This window comes from Thamnophis sirtalis, unplaced genomic scaffold (assembly GCF_051295495.1).
Source record: "Thamnophis sirtalis isolate CommonGarterSnake01/CBP01778 unplaced genomic scaffold, rThaSir2_p1.2 scaffold_1, whole genome shotgun sequence".
NCBI lineage: Eukaryota > Metazoa > Chordata > Lepidosauria > Squamata > Natricidae > Thamnophis > Thamnophis sirtalis.
This window is the reverse complement of record NW_028261381.1, coordinates 73,135,067-73,154,507: the sequence shown is the minus strand read 5'-3', so window position 1 is coordinate 73,154,507 and position 19,441 is coordinate 73,135,067. Positions and strand designations below refer to the sequence as shown.

The 19,441-nt window shown below is 38.4% G+C and overlaps 2 protein-coding genes across 3 annotated transcripts in view; one reads left to right on the top strand and one right to left on the bottom strand.

Moving 5' to 3' along the window:
* The window catches only part of LMNTD2 (lamin tail domain containing 2), a 52,720-nt gene extending 50,351 nt beyond the window's left edge, over window positions 1-2,369 (top strand). The window contains exons 17-18 of the mRNA XM_087704043.1: window positions 105-192; window positions 2,199-2,369. Coding sequence (XP_087560169.1) covers window positions 105-187 — 83 coding nt within the window. The 3' untranslated portion in view covers window positions 188-192; window positions 2,199-2,369. The remainder of the gene's footprint in view (window positions 1-104; window positions 193-2,198) is intronic.
* The window catches only part of LRRC56 (leucine rich repeat containing 56), a 58,970-nt gene continuing 39,763 nt past the window's right edge, over window positions 235-19,441 (bottom strand). For both annotated transcript variants that reach the window (XM_087716042.1, XM_087716038.1), the window contains exons 8-14: window positions 18,989-19,166; window positions 12,766-12,963; window positions 12,064-12,128; window positions 11,073-11,203; window positions 9,045-9,247; window positions 7,288-7,639; window positions 235-5,108 (exon numbers count right to left, since the gene is read on the bottom strand). In XM_087716042.1, the coding sequence (XP_087572168.1) occupies window positions 4,916-5,108; window positions 7,288-7,639; window positions 9,045-9,247; window positions 11,073-11,203; window positions 12,064-12,128; window positions 12,766-12,963; window positions 18,989-19,166 (1,320 nt within the window). In that variant the 3' untranslated portion in view covers window positions 235-4,915. The remainder of the gene's footprint in view (window positions 5,109-7,287; window positions 7,640-9,044; window positions 9,248-11,072; window positions 11,204-12,063; window positions 12,129-12,765; window positions 12,964-18,988; window positions 19,167-19,441) is intronic.

Genomic DNA, 19,441 nt, shown 5'->3' with positions numbered 1-19,441 from the left:
AATATGGAAATGATTTAAATTCTTCATGTAGCTAAGGGGGAAAAAAAAGCTATTCAGAAAGAACTAGCTTTAGGATTCATAACAGTATTTCTTGATTTTGGCAGCTCTTCAGAGCTCTTCAGACAGTGAAGAAGATTTTTCAATCATGGTTTTCAATCATGGAAACCAGCACCTCAGGAACCAGTAATGAGGGTAAGTAAAGTCAATTGCTATCAGTTGCATAGAGAGAGCATCTTCCTCCCCAAACTTGAGATTTTGGCACAAATAAGACACTGAGGAAAGAGACAGTAGTGGGTTCCACTGTAATGTATTCGGAAAATAACTTTTCCCCCAGATAGCTGCTGTTCTTTAAGGATTCTGGGAAGGTTTCTCACACAAAGAAAGCTTTTGTGCAAGAGATGTAATTATTTTAGTCAGCATAATTTTGCTTCCATGTTAGTTTCCCCTGGCTTGGGCGTTTGATTATATTTGAGAATAGTTGTTACCTTTTCATTCAAAAGAACTCTACAATGTGCATCTTTGCACATCATTAATTTGATAGAAATAAAATATTAAGCATAAAACAAGTGGAACCTAGGAGACAAAACAGCCATTCAGACATGCATTTGTGTAAGAATTCCCACCAATGTCTGTCTTTGTATTAGGGCAGCTGCTTCTCATGCGATTTGGAGACTGTGGCATTTGCACAGCCAATTCAACTGGAAGGCCAGTAACTCGAGGAAAAGCATACTAGGAAAGTTTCTGTTTCCTTTGTCTTCTAATACATTTTCTGGTCCTTCAGACTCAGGAACATCTACCTCTTAAAAAAAGTTTGAAAGAAGTTTTTGCTGATGCCAATTCCAATTCCCAGCTTTATTGTAGCAATGATTCAGGGTAATAATTTGATATCATAGGCAAGAAAGAAGAATGAGAAAAACGAGAGGGGGGGGGGGACTCTCAGACTTTCTGGAACTGTGCCAACTCAATAAGTCAGTTCCAGCTGCAAAACTCTCTACTTGGTGATGACTTATTAACTAGGAAATCTTGTTTCCTTTCCTGTGGCTTACTCTTAGGCAAACAGCTTATCAATTTACGTAACAATCTGAGAGTGAACAGCAAATCTTATTAACTAAAAAAAAAAGACTTAAAAGACCAGTACTTTTTGGCCTACACCACTTTATGAAGAAATAAAATGTTAACATTACCTGATGGTAGTCTCTGATTACATTCAGGTACAGGTAGTCCTCGACTTAAGACCACAATTGAGCCCAAAATTTATGTTGCTAAGTGAAACGTTTGTTAAGTCAGTTTGCCCCATTGTATGACTTTTCTTGTCACAGCTGTTGACAGCTGTGATATAAGTGAATCTGGCTTCCCCATTGACTTTGCTTGTCAGAAAGTCGCAAAAGTTGATCATGTGACCCCGTGATACTGCAACCTTCATAAATAGGAGTCAGTTGCCAAGCGTCTGAATTTTGATCACATGCTGCAACAGTCATGTGAAAAAGTTTCACAAGTCAATTTTTTTCAGCGCCGTTGTAACTTTCAACGGCCACTAAATGAACTGTTGTAAGTCCAGGACTACCTGTACATTGTTCAGTAAAGTGAGTTAAAGCAGAATATACCTGGTGTTCCTTCTGTGCGCTAAGGCCAGTATTAACAGTGCAGAATAACAAAAATGAACACAACTACAGCCGTGGTGGTGCTGTATACCGAAGGCTTAGATTTAACTTTCAGGTTTTGAGTAATGTCTTTTATTGAAGAAATGCTAACTGACTTTACATTCCATCACTTTTGCAGCTGTGCAAGTCAGATTGAACATATAAAATGCCTTTTGCAGAAGTCTTAAAGTAGGACTGAATGGAGAGAGAGAGGTTATGTTGCTTCAGGCTTTATCTGAAGAGCAGAAAAAAAGAATGACGTAAACCGCTTTCTCCCATTCACATGTACAGTCATATATTTTGCCAGCATTGTAAATTGGCAAATTATGAAAGGAAAAATAGCATTTGAGTTAAGGATGTGGCAGAGGACATTTTCATCTTAGTTTTTTCGCCCAAATCTTACCTTGATGGCTACAAAGCAACAGCCAGAACTAATAGAGCAAAATCTCTCCGTAGTTCTACAAGGACAGTGCTGCACTTTGTGAAGTCCAACAGCAGTACTCAAAGACCTATGTAGCCATTATATTCTGGATTACCACTCCCTTTTTTACTTTTCAGACATTCAAGACAACGCTCGACACAATAATTCCCGCGGTGTCTCTGATAGGAATAGTGTTCGCTTGAAATATGGTTTCAACTATAGGATGTATCTTCCAGCTACAAGTGATCTGCATCTGAGAAGATTCTGCAATGCTAAAAAACAAGCTAATGAATAGGAGTGAAGATGAATGTGTGTGGATTCTTTAAATATAAAGCAGGCATCATAATTTGTCTGATGAAGTACACTTACTTTTGTGAGTTGCACTTCTAGTTCTGAGGCAAGTACGCCATTAATATGTGTTTAGCTACTATGGAAGGAAGAATCGTCTTCTAAATTATGAGAAATGTTTTAGCATGAGAACAGAAAAAGTATCCCGATTCATTATGAACAGGTTCTCTCGCTGTTGATTGGTGAAGGGTTGAGCTGAAGAAAGGTATTTCCCTGCTAAATTGAGAAGTTGGCAAATAATTTGGATTCTAATAAGGGTCAGATTCTCCAACTGTGATTGATTGCTTCTCCTCACAGCAGCTTCCTAGAAATACTTTTTCCCTATATATCACTTATCTAACAACCAAATTTAGCAAAGAAAAAAAGAAAAAAGAAAGAAAAAGAAAATGGGAACGTCCTTATGGAAGGTCAGGTAAAGTCTGGAAGGCTTTGGCACCTTTCCCCTTGGTGCTTTTTTACAATTAATATGAGAGAAGTCAACTTTTTTTGCATTGGTAGACAGGAATTGGCAGTATGTTTAAACATAAAAAAAATGAATGCAATTTAATGAAAGCCACTTTTGTTTTCCAATCAAGCTCTAATTTAGCAATCATAACTTAAATTCTGCATTTCCCTACGCATAATGATATGAGCAAGTGAATGGGCTACTACTTGACAGATTTAGTCACTATCTTCATATAAGACTGGAAATTCTGTGGGTTGGATTTAGTTATTTAGGGAAAACACAGCAATTCAAGGGTTTTTGAGGTTGGTTGGAATCTCCTTGATTTCAGTATATAAATCCGAATCCAACTTACAAAATATTTTTTGCTATACTAAGTTCTTTATAGAGATACTGTATATGAACATATGAAAAGCTAGATTGCTTCCTTGCTCATATTTTGAGTATGTAAAAAAGGCAGACTTTCAATACTACAAAAACTGGATTGAAGAAGAAAATTAAGTTATAGGATATACCTATTCTAATGTTCCCACATATCATTTTATGATCTTGGGTACAGGTTTCCTATAAACCTATATTCCAGATATGGAATTCAGCAGGATCCCACTATGGCATGAATAGAAGCACAGATTTGGAAGATCTAAGGCTTTTCATGATTTACAAATATTTAAAAGCTTCAACATAAAAACATACTGAAGATTTTATGTAAACATCACTGATATCATTATGCATTTTTAAAAAATCTGAACAAAAACAGATAGCTTATAGCTTGGATTGTTGCATAATTTATAACTTTGTAAACGTCACTCCAAAATTATCTAATATTAATTTTGAAAACTACAATACAATACTTGGTTTCAAAATAGTCACAATAATAATTACCCATACATACTTGAGTTTCAATTCACACAAACTTTTGTTTCTTTTGTTAGCAGATAGAGTTTGTAGGACTTGTGTGGAGAAAGATACAGTATGAACTATGGCAAGTAACAAATCCCATGACTGTGGCAGAATTTGCTCCAAATGCCACAATCAAAAAACAGAGCCACCTACTAGCCATATGTGAGCGTCCCTGATTTTCATAACAACATGACCCATGTTACAAATCAAAGATCAAGTGATAACTGTATCCATGTGTGTGCCAATGGATAGGCAAGATTGCTGGAATAGCATTGCACATCTTACCTAAATGTTGACACTTATGAACAATGCATTTTTCTCTTTCAATCTAAAAATGCTCTACAACTTAGGGAAATTTGAACTGAAAGAAAGTAAAGACATGAAGAGGTTGAGGTAAAGAGGAATTATTAAGAACCACCCATGTCTGATATAAAGATACAGCACACCTGACTTGAAGAAAATACATTCTCGAGGTATGCCACGTATTTCTTTCAAGCACAAATAAATTAAAATGATTTGGTCAATTGGTCCTACACTTCTTGCTATTTGGTAATCCCATGCTGAAAATGGTAACCAAGCAACATAGTTTGTTTACGTTAGTTGAAGTAGAAACCAGTACCTGAAACCAATGAGTCTGCTGCTCAAGGAACAGGGGGAAAAAAACCCATATCCTTCAGACTAAGCCAAGTGCAGCTGCTTATGTTCTCAGTCTCTTAATCACTAGGAGAGAAGGCTGACACTTTGGAACTGCAGCTGGTTACCTGAGGGAACCGGTTGTCTCATCCTCCCACCAGCTGAGTCAAGGAAACCACCCTAGCTCCTGAGGCCACTCAAACAGCTGTTCTACACCAGTGATGTAGTCATCAGAAGGAGCTACAGAGGGCACAAGCCCTTTCTCCTTTCCTTTCAAAGCCTGCTAGAGAGAAAAGTTCCTGGGGTGGGGGTGGGGAGAATGACTGATTCTCTCTTCACAGCAGCAGTTTAATTGGAGAGAAATCAAGTTGTTTCTTTCAACTGCTCTGCTTGCGTAGGGGCACTGTCACCCTCAGTGATGAATCAGGCTGCTGAATCAGAGAAGCTGGCCTGTGTTGCTCATGGGAAGATGGGAAATCAAGTACAGCCGAGACCTGGCAGTAAGATATGCACAGCTGTTTGAGGCATTTCCTACAACTGGGGAGTCTTGCTTTGAGCAATCATTGAGATATCCGGCCTTTTTGACAAGCTCTGCAGGGCAGCTTTGGCGCTCAGAGGGTGGACCATGTTCAGTACTGCAAATCTCTCTGGCATATTTGTGTATGAATGACTGACAGGTATGTGATGGCTGATTGTCTTAGGTAGGCTTCTATCCATAGTGGCTCTAAAGAGAAGAAATTCAACAAATTAGAAAATAGGTTTATTGGACCAAACAGGAACAGATATTCTTCTGTTCTTCTAAGTATCTCCAATGCTTTGTTCATTAACTGGGCTGCTACTGAAGACTATTTCTAGGCTGTTGCCTCCATTAAGTCATGTCAGAATATTGTCACAATGAATACTTTTCTGCCACGCTATAATGAATTGCTGGTGTGTGATGGCAGAGAGTCAAGGTGGCAATAATATTATAAATTAAAAATGTTATCAGGGAGAGGAACAAAGTGACACAGGTGGATTGTTAGGCAAAAATAATAATGTTATGGGAAGAAAAAATAGTTATGGGAAAAATATTTGTTGAATATGGGGCATCACATTCAAATGTTTTTAAATTCTCTTGTGCTTAGGCATAAAGTTTTAACTATAAGAAAGAATAGATAACTCCTTTCTAAAACCCCAGAAATTAAAATTTCAGCAGGCTCATCTTCTACAGTGAGTACATTTGCCAGAACATCTACAATGGGAGCCTGTGAACAAGGACCAACTAAATCTATTCAAAGACCAGCAAAGGCTATTGGAAGGTTGCATACCTAGCCTCCCAGGAGCTAAATGGATAAGGGTAGAAAAAAAAAAGATCACTTCCATGCCCTGGCAGTGTCTCATAGCTGCAGAAGCAAGAACAGGTAACTTCTATCTCTTTCAAAGGATGGGAGACTAAAGGGGTAGAAGCAGAGGTGGGTTCCTACCAGTTCGCACCTATTCGGTAGAACCGGTTCATCAAATCTACCGAACCAGTTAGAAGAGGTTCCACCAGTGGACCCGGAAAGCAGGCCACGCCTACAGAAGAGGTTCCAAAAATTTTTGAAACCCACCACTGGATAGAAGGTAGCAACAGCAACACTTTCAGCAAGAGAAGATCAACTTAGCTTGCAACTTAATAAAGAAATATATGTTTGTTAATGATTAGGGTTTTGGACTAAGGATGGGATGTCCCAGCTCCAAGTCTAATCTCAGTTAAGGATTCTTATTTGGTGACTTCGGGCTGGTTGTTATTTTTTAGCCAAACTTTATAAACGTAGCCCTTGACTTGTGACCATAATTAAGCCTGTAATTTTAGTTGTAAGTTGTGTCTGTCAATAAGTAGGTCATGTAACGACTGAATTTTACAATCTTTTTTGCAGTGGTCATAAATGAATGCAGCAGTCATAAAGCAAACCTATTGTTCACTACAGGATTTTTTTTTGCTGGTAATTGGAAGTAAATATCAGTTTCTGGCAAAAATATTTACATTGTAAACATATGATTGCAGGGCATTTCAAATGGCCATAAATGCAGGCCAGTTTCAGATTGCCCAAAATGTGGTCATATGATTGGGGGGTGGGGGGGAGAACAGCCTAGAATTTTAAATGTAGGTTATAAGTCAGTGATGGCAAACCTTTTTTGCCTTGGGTGCCAAAAGTGCACACTCATCTGCCCATCCCCATAATTTAATTGCCCCCACGCTGTGTCCCATGCGCATGTGCATATGGCTTTCTTGGAGCCTAGGGAGGGTGAAAACAGCCACCCCTGCCCCCGGAGGCCCTCCGGAGGCTGGGAATGGCCAGTTTTCTGACTTCCGGTGGACCTGGTAGGTCCATTTTTCACCCTCCCCAGGCTCCAGAGGCTTTCTAGGAGCCTGGGGAGGGCGAAAAACGACCCAACACGCAAACCGGAAATTCGGGAACGGACTTCCGGATTGCCCAGGTTGGGCCGTTTTTCACCCTCTGTAGGCTTCAGGGAAATCCGTTCCCAAATTTCCAGTTTGTGTGTTGGGCTGTTTTTCACCCTTGCCAACAAATGGCCGAAAATTAGCTGGCCAGTGTGCGCATGCACGCTGGAGCTGACAAGGTAACGCCTTGCATGCCCTCAGAAATGGCTCTGCATGTCACCTGTGGCACGCCTGCCATAGGTTTGTCATCATGGTTATAAGTAATCTTTCTAAAGACCCATCGTAACTTTGAATGGTTGCTAAGCGACCTGTCATACGTCAAGGACTACCTGTAGGATGTAATGAATAACAATAGATTTTTGGCCACTGTGATTGCATTGGGCTAGTGGTTTAAACAAGCTCAGATATACCTAACCTGGGCCAATATTATAATATGAACCAGCCTTTATTCCATTAACTTTGGGGGTAAGATCCAAACCTATTTGTTGGTCCAAATGTTGCTGGTCCTGAAATGGGTCTCCTGATCTGTTTGCTGCCACAAACCGTTTGCCTCTGTGTGAAGAGTGCTGCATTAGGGGGTGAATCTGGTTTCTTGTAGAGATTCAGAACAGCAGTCCTTTCAGCCATATGCTGCACTTCGTCCCTGTTCACAACTAATGGAGGCTGCAGCTTTAACACAGCTTTTTTTGAGTTATGTATTTTCAGGTGTCTAGCTCTCACAAATCCAGGTGTCACACCCATGGATGCAGGTGAAGGGCATTTTGGAGGAGAAGGTTGGAGAGAGCGCTTTACAATGCTTGGTAATGTATTTGCCGGGCTATGTGATAAATCTGAAATGTAAGGGAAAAGCACAACATCACTGTAGCAACAAAGTATGTCATTCAAAAGATTGCTGGGTTCTGTAAGAGGAATTTACCTGGATGGAATGGCCTGAATTCCCAACTTTAATAATTTCAAAATTCTAAAGGGATAAATTTATACATCGCATTCAATTTCAGTGCAATATCTGTCTTTTCTGAATATTTTTGATACCTTAATAACAAAGAATATTTATAAATTTCAGTTCTGTAAATTGTTTTTTTTTAGAAGAATCTGTACTGAATAGCTTCTTCTGCCACATTTTTAGCAGGTGCTTAGCAGAACTTGAGAACCAATTTTATGTAGAGTGGTTAAGGCATCAGGTCAGAAACTGGGATACCATGAGTTCTAGTACCATCTTAAGCACACAAGCCATCTGGGTAAGCCTTTCTCTAATCCCACTTTGGGAAAAACTGCAAGGACTTTTCTAGGCAGTCTCTGAGAATCACACACAGTTGGAAAAAAAAAAATAGCAGAACTTAAAAAAATTTAAGATAGAATTTTAGTAACAATTTTCTATGTAATTCCACTATGATTGAAGGAGTTATATATATATCAAGTTTGTTCAGATTCTCAATGTATCTCTCAGCTCTTTTCCCAAAGAGTTTGTGCACCGTGCAAAGCCATTTAACAACTGCAAACCATGAACTACAGTACTGTAGTTGATTTTACACAACAAAAACTTGGCTCAACTCAATGGTTTGCCTGTTACCAAACCTTTTGGGGAACATCTAAATTATTTGCATCTAAAGATGCTGATCAATACCTGTAGTGAGACAGGTACTGGAGGCTAAAACATATGAGGAAAGGTTGTAGGAACTGTATGTCTAGTTTAATGAAAAGAAGGTCTAGGGGAGACATGATAGCAGTGTTCTGATATCTCAGGGGTTGCCACAAAGAAGAGGGAGTCAAACTATTCTCCAAGGCACCTGAGGGTAGAACAAGAAGCAATGGGTGGAAACTAATCAAGGAGAGAAGCAACTTAGAACTGAGGAGAAATTTCCTGACAGAACAATTAATCAGTGGAACAGCTTGTCTCCAGAAGTTGTGAATGCCCCAACAGGGGAAGTCTTTAAGAAGATGTTGGATAGCCATTTGTCTGAAATGGTATAGGGTTTCCTGTCTAGGCAGGGGGTTGGACTAGAAGACCTCCAAGGTCCCTTCCAACTCTGCTATTGTATTGCATAGGAGATTGCAGAAGTTGCTGCTATTGTTTCTAACACACTATAAATTCCCTATTTTTTTTCTCACTCCTTCACAGTCAGCGAAGAGTACCATCTTCTTTTCCTAAGCATTTGCTTGCTTTAATGGTACTGCACACTAATCTTTAAATATTATATACAAATGACACTCCAGTTTGCCCTATTAGTTCTATACCTGATGACACCTGAGAAAGATGGGAACAAGAAGAAGCTTCTGCTGAGGTAATTTGTGTGAGGTCCCCCTGAAAGGCTTCTTTGAAATCTTCATCACAGATGTAATTCAGGCTGCAGCCTTTTTCTTCCCCTTCCCCTTCTTCATCACTGTGTGTTATTTTCAGCAACTGGGGAGATTTCACCCTTTGGAAGGCTTGCATGTGCCTGCCAGAGATTTACTTTTTAATTAGATGCCATCCTGCTCAAACTTTATAACATACTGTACATTAAAATTATGTTAATTATTTATTATATATATGTATATATATAAAACATATTAAATATATTATAAATAAATTATTTATAATATATTATTTATATTTATTATAAATATAAATAAACACACACACACACACACACACAGATATATATATATATATATATATATATATATATATATATATATATATATATATATATATATATATATATACACACACACACACACACACACATACACAGACACAGACACACACACACACACACACATGTTATATTTATGCTGATAAATAAATTTGGGCATACCAGGGGTTGTGACTTTAAATATGTATGTATGTATGTATGTATTTATGTGTGTGTGTATTTTCTTAGATTTGTTTTCATAGATTTTACATATATATATAAATTTATTATAAATTTATAATAAAAATAATTCATTAATTATTTATTTGTTGGATATGCAAGTTGCATATCCAACATATTATGTGTCATAATGTGAAATAATTAAACTGAAATAATTACCAGAAGCAAATAATAATAATAATAATAATCCACAATAATGCTTTTGTAATGAACTTTGCCCCATGCTATGCTCTAAAAAAATCATTCCAAACCCAGATTTTATGGCTTTTGACAGGAAAATAGTCTAATTCAGTCTTTAGCAAATCTCTCTTGAGAAAAAAAACGCTCCCAAAAACTTCAGGGCTTATTTCTGATAGCATTCTTTTTGTTTTTGTTCTAATCTGACATCAGTACAGTCCCCTTACCCACCCACCTTATTCTTCTTAAGAAAACTACCCCTAAAATCCTAAATATTGGAATTTTGTAACCACTGATGATAGCATAGTAATTCCTCATAGTGAGCATGATGGAGGGCTGTAACATTAAATAAACCAAAATATGCAGATTCGTTATTATCATTAATTTTCACTTCCAAATAATGAAAAAAATGACTGCATTCTACCACCAATACAGAGAGGACAATAGCTCGAAAGTGGGAAATCAGACACAATCTAGGTAGAAATTCTTAACAATTTTTATTTGATTTCTCCTCCTTTGTAAACTATAAACGCTGAATGAAAATAGGAGGAAATATGAACAGTTCCTGAGCATGGCCACAAGATGACTGACGTGCTTATGACAATGAAAACAAGAGAAAAGTTCAACTTATTTTTTCCAAAGTGATAACCTAGAATAGTTATTAAAGGAAATATTTTTCTTGGACTTTCATGGGCTTCACCCTGAAAAACTGTGCCTATATTGAATGAAACCAGAAAAAGCAGTATAAATGTTTGTCTTCCCATAGGCTTTAGAGCAGGGGTGTCAAACTGGATTTTTTCAAGGGCTGGATCAGCATTGTACTTCTCCATGGACCAGCCGTGTGAGTGTGTGTGTGTGTGTGTGTGTGTGTGTGTGAGAGAGAGAGAGAGATGGGGAACAACTTGGACGGCCTCCTGCAGCACTTCACCCCACGCCCCATTTTGGCTGACAAAGTGCTACAGGATGCTGTCCAGGCTGAAAACGGGGCAGAGGGGCTGCCTCCCCCCGTGCCCCATTTTGGCTACCAGAGGGACCACAAGCTGCTCCTTTACTATTTCCAGGTCCACCCTGAGGGCCAGATCTGGCCCATAGGGCTTGAGTTTGATACCTCTGCTTTAGAGTGTCGCAACACAATCTGTTCATTATCAAGTGGAGATTATATTCATTTGCTGATTTATCTTGGGAAACTCTAAAACCTCTGCTTAATAATGGACTAAATTTTGGTTCTTACTGGTAATGCTGTTCTTGCAAGGCTTTCAGCTCAGCAAAGATGTCTCTCTCATTTACACTGCCAGTTTCTTCAAAATCATAATTATATTCTGCCAGATGACACGGTGGCTGGAACAGGTTTGTTACTGCAGACTACAATATTAGAGAAATTATATAAAGATATATCTGCATCCAATGAAAACTTTTTTTTGCCAAGGATTATTTTTTAAATCTTAATTTCCTTCATAATCTCCCCATCATGGCCAATGTTTATTGTACCAACAGGGACTGCTCAGGGATGGGCTGCAACTGGTTTAACAACTGGTTATGTGATTGCGTGCCTAATGCACTTGCGCACAGTGTTCAAAATACAGCAATTTGAAGCTCAGCTGCTTACCTTCCAAGGCAGCCCCACTAAGCAGGACAGTGGAGGTGCGGAAATAAGATGTGCCGCATGATCCAGCTGAGCCAGAAAGAAGGAAATATAGGACAGGATAGGGTGGGGGTGAGGGGGCGGGGCCAACTGATCATTGGAACTACAGGTTTGCTCAAACCGGTTCAAACTGGCAATAACCCACCACTGGACCTACTGTTGTGCCACAGTTTCTGGAGGTAGCAGGGGAAGCCTGCATACTATTGCAAAGCAAACTTGCAAGAGCAGGCAATGTTGCAACCCAGCTCCATTTGTTATTTGTCTCCTGGGGAAGGCTTAGGTGTGTTTTTCTCTACATCAGATTTGTTCTTTCCCTTGAAATGTCCCTAACAGCTTTCCCACTTTACTTTCACAAGTATGAATCTCCATGGTGAATGAGAAGGTTTGCCAGAAACCCATTCATGATCAAAAGAAAAATGCCGATAATTTAATTAGCAACACACCCTAACAAGAAGCAGAAAACTTTATGTGGGTTTTTCAACTCTAGAAGCAGACTGAGAAACATAGGCTTATTCTTCTTACACGACAGCTCACTTCTAACCTTCCCTCCCTTCAATAATGTACTTATAAAGAAACTTACACCTAATTTCTGTCTTCGTGCATGAAGAGCTTTGATGGGGTTCCCACATATAACTCTGCTGACACCTGCCAAAAACAAAATTTAAAAAGTGTCATAATCTATAATTTCACATGCTTAAAAAACTTTTTTCTTTACCCAAAACTTCATATACAAGCTTATATGCAATTATGTTTTCTCCATATTTAGAAAGACATATTCAGAAAAAAATAAACCAACTTTCTATTTTGGTCAGTTGTTACTCTAACCCACAGAAAAAAAAAAACATTTGTGAGCTGAGGTGGGATTAGTAGGAAAGGGCAAAGGGCTCAAGAATATCTTCCCTCATTCAGCTTAATGTAAGCATGATAGTTAAATTGACTTTGGAAAAAAAAGTGACAGACATTTCATTATCTGGGCAGGAAAAGGTCTGAGAACAGCCAAATACAATGCAGAGATTGCCTGATTGAGGATAATCTCTAATGCTAACATAAAACTGAACCACTCTTTTTAACACACGTGTTCATTTTCCAATGTGAGTTACAGAAACATTTCTGCAACTGCTAGCCTATGGAAATGTTCGTGTACATACATTTACCATAAGCAGATAAATTGACATATCATCCAATTTCTTTTTATAGGAGAGAAAATTCCCTTCTTGTTTGCTTCCACATGTTCTGTTAAGGAGAGGCTAGAGGATAGGAAAAGCACAAGGTGTTCCATTACCATGGGTCAGGTCACTTGAATCATCATCAGGCAATATCTCATCACAGATGGTGGATTCCAGGAGAGTGCTACAACCAGAAAGCAAATGAGCACTGGGAGATCTCTGGAGAGCCTGAGGTCTGGAACCTAGCAAAAAGGGAGTTGCAGCAGGCCGCAGAGCAGAGCCCAGCCTTCTTGTTAGGAGTCCTAACTGAGAATCTAAACCGAAGAAGGGTAGGGGTCGGGAGAAGAACGATAACACGATACTGTAACATGAATATGTTGTAAGTGTCCACTTGAGAGAAGCACAGAAAACAAATGACATGTCTGTAAATTAAAGCAATATTCCCACTAAAGTAATATTTCTGTACTGTTGCCAAAAAAACTGCATGGATTCATCCATGGCTACACTACACATTAAAAACCTTGTAAGCTAACATCAGGAACACTTTGCCATTTATTAATCACAATTCTTTTTGTAAATGTATTAACTTGTGTCAGTGATTATTCAGGTCAGAATGCAATAAAGAGTGCAATCGGTTACAAAGACCATTGCAATATAAGGATTTTGAAAACAGAAAAACATGCATACATATACATGTCATACCTGAAATACTAAATAAGGAGCTCATCCCTGAATTGCATTACCATGCTTTCATCCTGTGACCTCGAGCGGAGAAATCATGGTGGCATAAGTTACACTGTGCCCCAGAGTTTCTCTTAAATGTGCAGGATGGGGACTGTGCTGTACTATCTGTATTACTTCTCCACAAGACACTATATAAGGGCAATAACCTGCCATTTTCTCTGCCTGAAATTTGAATGTCACCCACTACAGGAAAAGCTGCTACCAATCACTTAGGGGATAAATTCTGGAATTGTGTTGTAAAATCTGGCCTTTTTATCCATTCAGCTATTTTGCTACTGTTCTCCCAAAAGGACTCTTAATTTATTAACCTAAAAACCAGTAGATGGCAGCAAAGAGTTCTCTTTTAACTGCAAGGTAGTGGTTGCCTCCATTGTTGCAATATAGTGGTGTAAGTGTTCTTGGAGCCAGAGTTCAAGGTTGGGGGTTTTGTGTGTCTGTGTGAGAGGTGTTCAGCTTATTACAAATATTGCCATAATTTCTCCAAAACGATTAACCTCTCAACCAATTAATTAACCATTTGATAACAGCAAAGTCAAGAGCTTTTTGTCTCTCTCGGCTGCAATCCAGTGGTAATTTGGATTTGTGCAGACAAGATGCAGTTGCTGCTAAATACTGTTGAAGAACCAGAAGCCCTATGAAGCGGTATATAAGTCTAACTGCTATTGCTAATTTGAGAAATCACTTTATTGATTCTGGTATTAAATTAAGATATGCATATTCAGAAGGACAAAAGCGAAAAAAATGTCTGCCTAGGTCAAACCCTATCTTTACCAGGTTCCAATCTCTGGAGGACTAAACTTTTTAAAGGAACTTTCCAGAAAGAGGAGGAGCCAGGACTTCCCTAAGAACAGCAATTGCTGTGCTGGGAAAAGCATTCAATTATATTTTCCCCTTATATGCATTAAGCAGGGTATAGGCTAGTGCCACAATAGCGAACCTATGGCACCTGTGGCACGCATAGCCCTATCTGCAGGCATGCGAGTAATTGTCCCAGCCAGCTCCACTGCACATGCGCATGCGTCTCCCGCCAGCCAACTGATTTTTGGGTCTCTGCCGCACATGTGTGGGGGACAGGGTGCATGTGGGAGATGGGGCGGGGGAAGAGTGGTGCGCCCCCCTGTGCCTAATTTTTGGTCCCAGAAGGCTTCAGGGAGGCCTACTAGGCCCAAAATGGGGTGCAAGTGGTCGCACATGCATGCGCAGGGAGGGATTCGTGCATGCATTGTATTATGGATGTGTGCATGCACGCACTTCCGGCACACAAAGACAAAAAGGTTGGCCATCACTGGGTTAGTGTATTTCAAGTCTTACAACAGTCTAAGAATCCAGGGGTGATTAACCTGGCAGTGGTATCAGAAGCCAGGCTTCTGTTTTTCCTTACAGCCAAAACCAAAGATAGGATGAAAGGGGGCAGTCCTACATCTGTTGGGACAATGGTGGTCAAGCAGATAGCTATCCCTAGTCATGTCACTTTACATCTTGGATCAGCTCCAGCTTCCCTAAGCAATAGGCAGATTGCTTATCAGTATGAGATGGAAACTCCATTATGAGGACATATCTTCAGCAAACTGTAAAATATGTGGAATGTCTTCACGCCATGATATGTAGGCTCTGTGGATAGCAGAAGGTGCTATTGCTTGAGGCAAATGGATCTATTGTCGTAGCTGTATTCATTGTTTAAACAAAAATATAGTTTCATAGCCCTGCTGCCTTCCTAGAGTTACTCATGCCAGAAGGGCAAAAAGAAAAAGCATGTATTTTAAGATCAGTGGGATACAAAAGTCTACACAATATAAGCACATGTGTTTCAAGGGCTTCGTTTCAAATAATAAAATCTTTCAAGTGGCACTCTAGCAACTTGACTGGATTTTTGTCTTGTGTCTTGCCTTATTGTTTTTAATGCCCTTCTTTACCTATATAGCAATTACTATTTCCTCTGCCTGGATTGGGTGATATTTGGGAATGAAATACTGGAGGTAGTAAAATGTTTACTGGAGCTTTTTCAAAGGGTCCCTTGCTTACCTGCCCCCTCATTTCTTTATGCATTCAGACAATACTTCCATTAAGCCTGCCATTAAAGCAGCTATGCACATGCATACAGATGGAGGTCGTTGGTGAATGTCTTCAGAGCAGATGCCCAAAGTCTTCTGGAACATCTGCCTGCTTAAGGTTTCAACAAATATTCTTTGTGAAGCACTCATCAAATGCTTTTCATAGTCTTGCTGGTTGTATCTGGCTGCTTACAAATAAAATTCTGTATTTGTGTGCTGAGGTTTTAATGTATATACTACAGAGTGAGTTTATGAAAGTGAGTGCCTCTGTCTGTCTGTCTGGTTGCTTGTTTGTATGCATGCAGAGCTTTGGTTGTATTTTGCTAATGGGCTGTTAGTACATTTATTTAATGGTTGCATTGCTGGCAAAAATGCAGTCGCAGGTGGCATGGTGTCTTTGGTCTTAACTTTTAATATTAATCGATGCTATTCATGTAGTCATGTAGCACTAGGATCTTTTTGCAGCCACCAGAAGCCACAATCCACCAGTAATGCTTGGAAGCATTTAAGAAAACCAAATAGAATCTATAGGGTCTCCTTATAGTACACTTGAAGAGTGGAAATGAAATTATGCTTGGTGCCAGTGAGACTAGGAAGGTGGGAGAGGCTAATTAACTGCCAACTGACAAATGCTGAGAAGAGATTCACTTTTTGTCTTATACACAGTCATCATCTAACACGACAAGAATAAAAAGTTATTTGTCCTATTAGAGTTGTCTCCGATTTATACGCTTATATGTTTGCCTAAAAGTCAGGGTGGAGACGGGGTGATGCAAGGGATTACAGGGTCATTAAAAGAAAAAAGTAAATGTTTGCCTACACGTCCCTTAGTACCAAATATCCCTCAGGTTGGTTGGCCAGTAGCAATATGCGTGGATTGCTATCCCACCCTCTTTTGTGGCTTTTGGATGAAAACCAAAGCATTCCAGAACATTTTGAATTCTGTCCCAATGGAATCCTCAAGCTGATCCTGTTTTGCTTTGCCAGAATGAAGCTAATTCAAAACATTCTGCAAAGCTTTCCAGGTGGGATTGGTTTTTTTTTCTAAGTTCTAAACAAAACTAATTGTCTCTATCACAGTTATTCCTACTTAAGAGCTACAGAACGTATTATAAAAGAACAACAACATTTTCCTCAAAAAGAATAGCACAAGATCAGGATTCATTGCAAGCAATTTAATTAAAGAGTTACAACAGTCCTCATTAGAAGGCTACTGCTCTAAGCTATTCCGTTACAGGTCAAAGGCCACCTCAAGATGTTCTTAAGCAACAAGAAAGGATGGTGACAACAGACCCATGTCTTTTAAAACAAGCTTGAACTGAACAGTTACGAAATGAAAAGCAGTTTGAGAGATGCTGAAATCTTGGCCTGTCTGTTGCTCCCAATCTTCAGCCTCAAATTAGCAAAATGTCTACAAAAGAATTTGGGGACATTGAAGAAAAAAAATAGCATGTTGAAAAAGAATCCAGTATCTTCCCATCAGTTCCACTCCTCCACTTGAAAGGATAGTAGAGATTTCAGTCCTGGTGAACAATTATTTGGTTAATGATTATATAGTAGAATAGATTTTTATTCTCTGTGTTTGTTATGAGGCCAAGAATGTTATAGTTATTTCCAAGCATTAATCCATATGAGAGGTAGACAATGCGATTAACTAAATATAACCTTGAAACAATTTGCATTCTGTCCTAAATGCAACTGGGAAAATATAAAATGGTTTATCCAGTGAGATGCCCCAGAAAATAACGAATGAGTTATTAGACTTGATCAGCCTATGAAGAAGCTAAGAGCCAAGGAGTAGCTGAATTTAAAAGATACGCTACCCATCAGCCTATGGCTGGTTTGAGGGAAAATCAAATATAAGGAGCCAAGGTGGCGGTGGCAGCACTAGTGGGAAATCATCAGATTTCAAAGAAAAAAGAATCTTATACTGAAGAATCTTCAATCTTAGAAGAGCAGATTGAAAAGAAAAAAAAGGTTGATATTATTGAAATCAGACTGATGGGAAGCCACATTTGGGGATGTGTGAGATCTCACCACAGCATACAAGATCAGTTTCTGAAGAGACTGGTAGGTGAGACTGCTCTCAAGCAAAAGAGGCATATGGGGCTTATGTTCATACAAATAATTTTTATTTGGTGATTGCCTCACTTACTGACCATTCACAGTTATGACAGTGATGAAAAAATAACTTTGTGCCCAATCCTTGCATCCATGACCTTCACTGGTCTCTAAAGCAAGAGAAAACTGAAGTAAGATCATAAATATAGTCATGGTTTCACTTAGTGATCACTTTCACTTGATGACCTGTGATCAGTTAGTGAGGCCACTAAATGTGGTCACTAAATGAGGACTACCTATACTAATTGTTTTATGAAAAAACAGATCTGTTCCACTCCAGTCCTACAGGAACATTCTTACTATGAATTTGGGGGAAAATAGTTCGTTAGAAATTATAGAAATGTCAGTGACTTCTTTTTCTCTTTAAGGGCCCCAGAACAATTTTGTAACAGCAGAAGTACAATATATACTCACAGATAAGACAAGAAATTTTATGGCAAAATAAAAAAAAAATCAGGTTCAGCTTATTTGCGGATGGGCTTATCCATAAGTATGTACAGTATTGTTATACTTTTTAAAAGTTCCCATATACAGCATACTTATGGATAAGCCCCTCAGATAGATCAACACTTCAATTTTTAACCAGAATACTATGAAAAATTAGGATCAGCTTATCTGCAGTGGCACATTTTTCATGGTATTTTGCTTAAAAATTGAAGTGTTGGCTTATATGAGGATGGGCTTATTGTGACTATATATGGTATATTTGAATGTCTACCTGTGTTTTATTTCACATATAATTAGAAAGTATTATTTTTATTTATCAATGACAATCCTTACTACTGTGTCTAGTAACATGCCACCCAAGGCTCAATTTATGCAAATTTATTACATTTATAGCCTATTTTTTCCCTGAGAGCTCAAAGTAGCTTATATGGGCATATCTCCTAACACAATATTAATTCTATAAGATGTGATAGGCTGAGAAACAGATACCAGCTGAAAAGTATCCAAGGAGATTTATGGTTGAATTGCAACATGAACCTAATCTGGTCCAAGTCCAATACTACTTTGGCATTTCCCCCTGAAACATAAAATTAATGGTATTTTTCCCTGTGTGATTCTTATAAAATAGCAGAATGTCCTGGATATATCTGTATTCCAGGTTAACAATAGGTTATACATGTAGGGTCTATATGTTGGTTTTTTGTTTTTGCAGAGTTTATATTTTAATACTTAAAAGCACAGTTCTCCTGCTACCATGTTTAGCTTTACCCAAGATCTATTCTTTATGCATCCAAATGATACTTAATTTTATTGCATGCTACCCATGGTCACTTTCTGTGAGATGGGTGGCCATACAGATATGACAAATAAGTAAACATATCCCATTCTTGGTATTGATAATCAGTTTTGTATGTATGTGCAGATATTCTTTTCTCATTGGTAATCAAACAAAGTCTTATAAAATAATTTAGCACACCTGAACCTGAAGCTTCCTCAATTAAACTTCCTTCTTTGATTGATTCCTTGACAATAAGCCAGTCCTTATTCATTTTGCATGGAAAAGGAATAGCAGTCTGATTTGCTGGTATTTCATCCAAACATTTTAAATGAGGGATGAGTTTTTTCACTTCAACTCTGTAATTGTAATCTGGGTCCTAGAAAAAAGCCCCAGAGAAAAGAATGCCTTCAGTTATTTTGATCACATTTGTAGGAAACAATCTGAGAAACAGGTAAAATGGGAAAATAACTATAAATGTAACAATAGCTAAACTTCTTATAAGATTAGTACTTTTTATGATAATAAGAAATAAAACCCAATCACTATTTAGTTACAGATACACTAAACATGCATCCCATGTAAATAAATTTCAACTCACTTATTTAATCACTTATTTAGATAACTATTAAACAAATTGCTTTTTAGAAATGT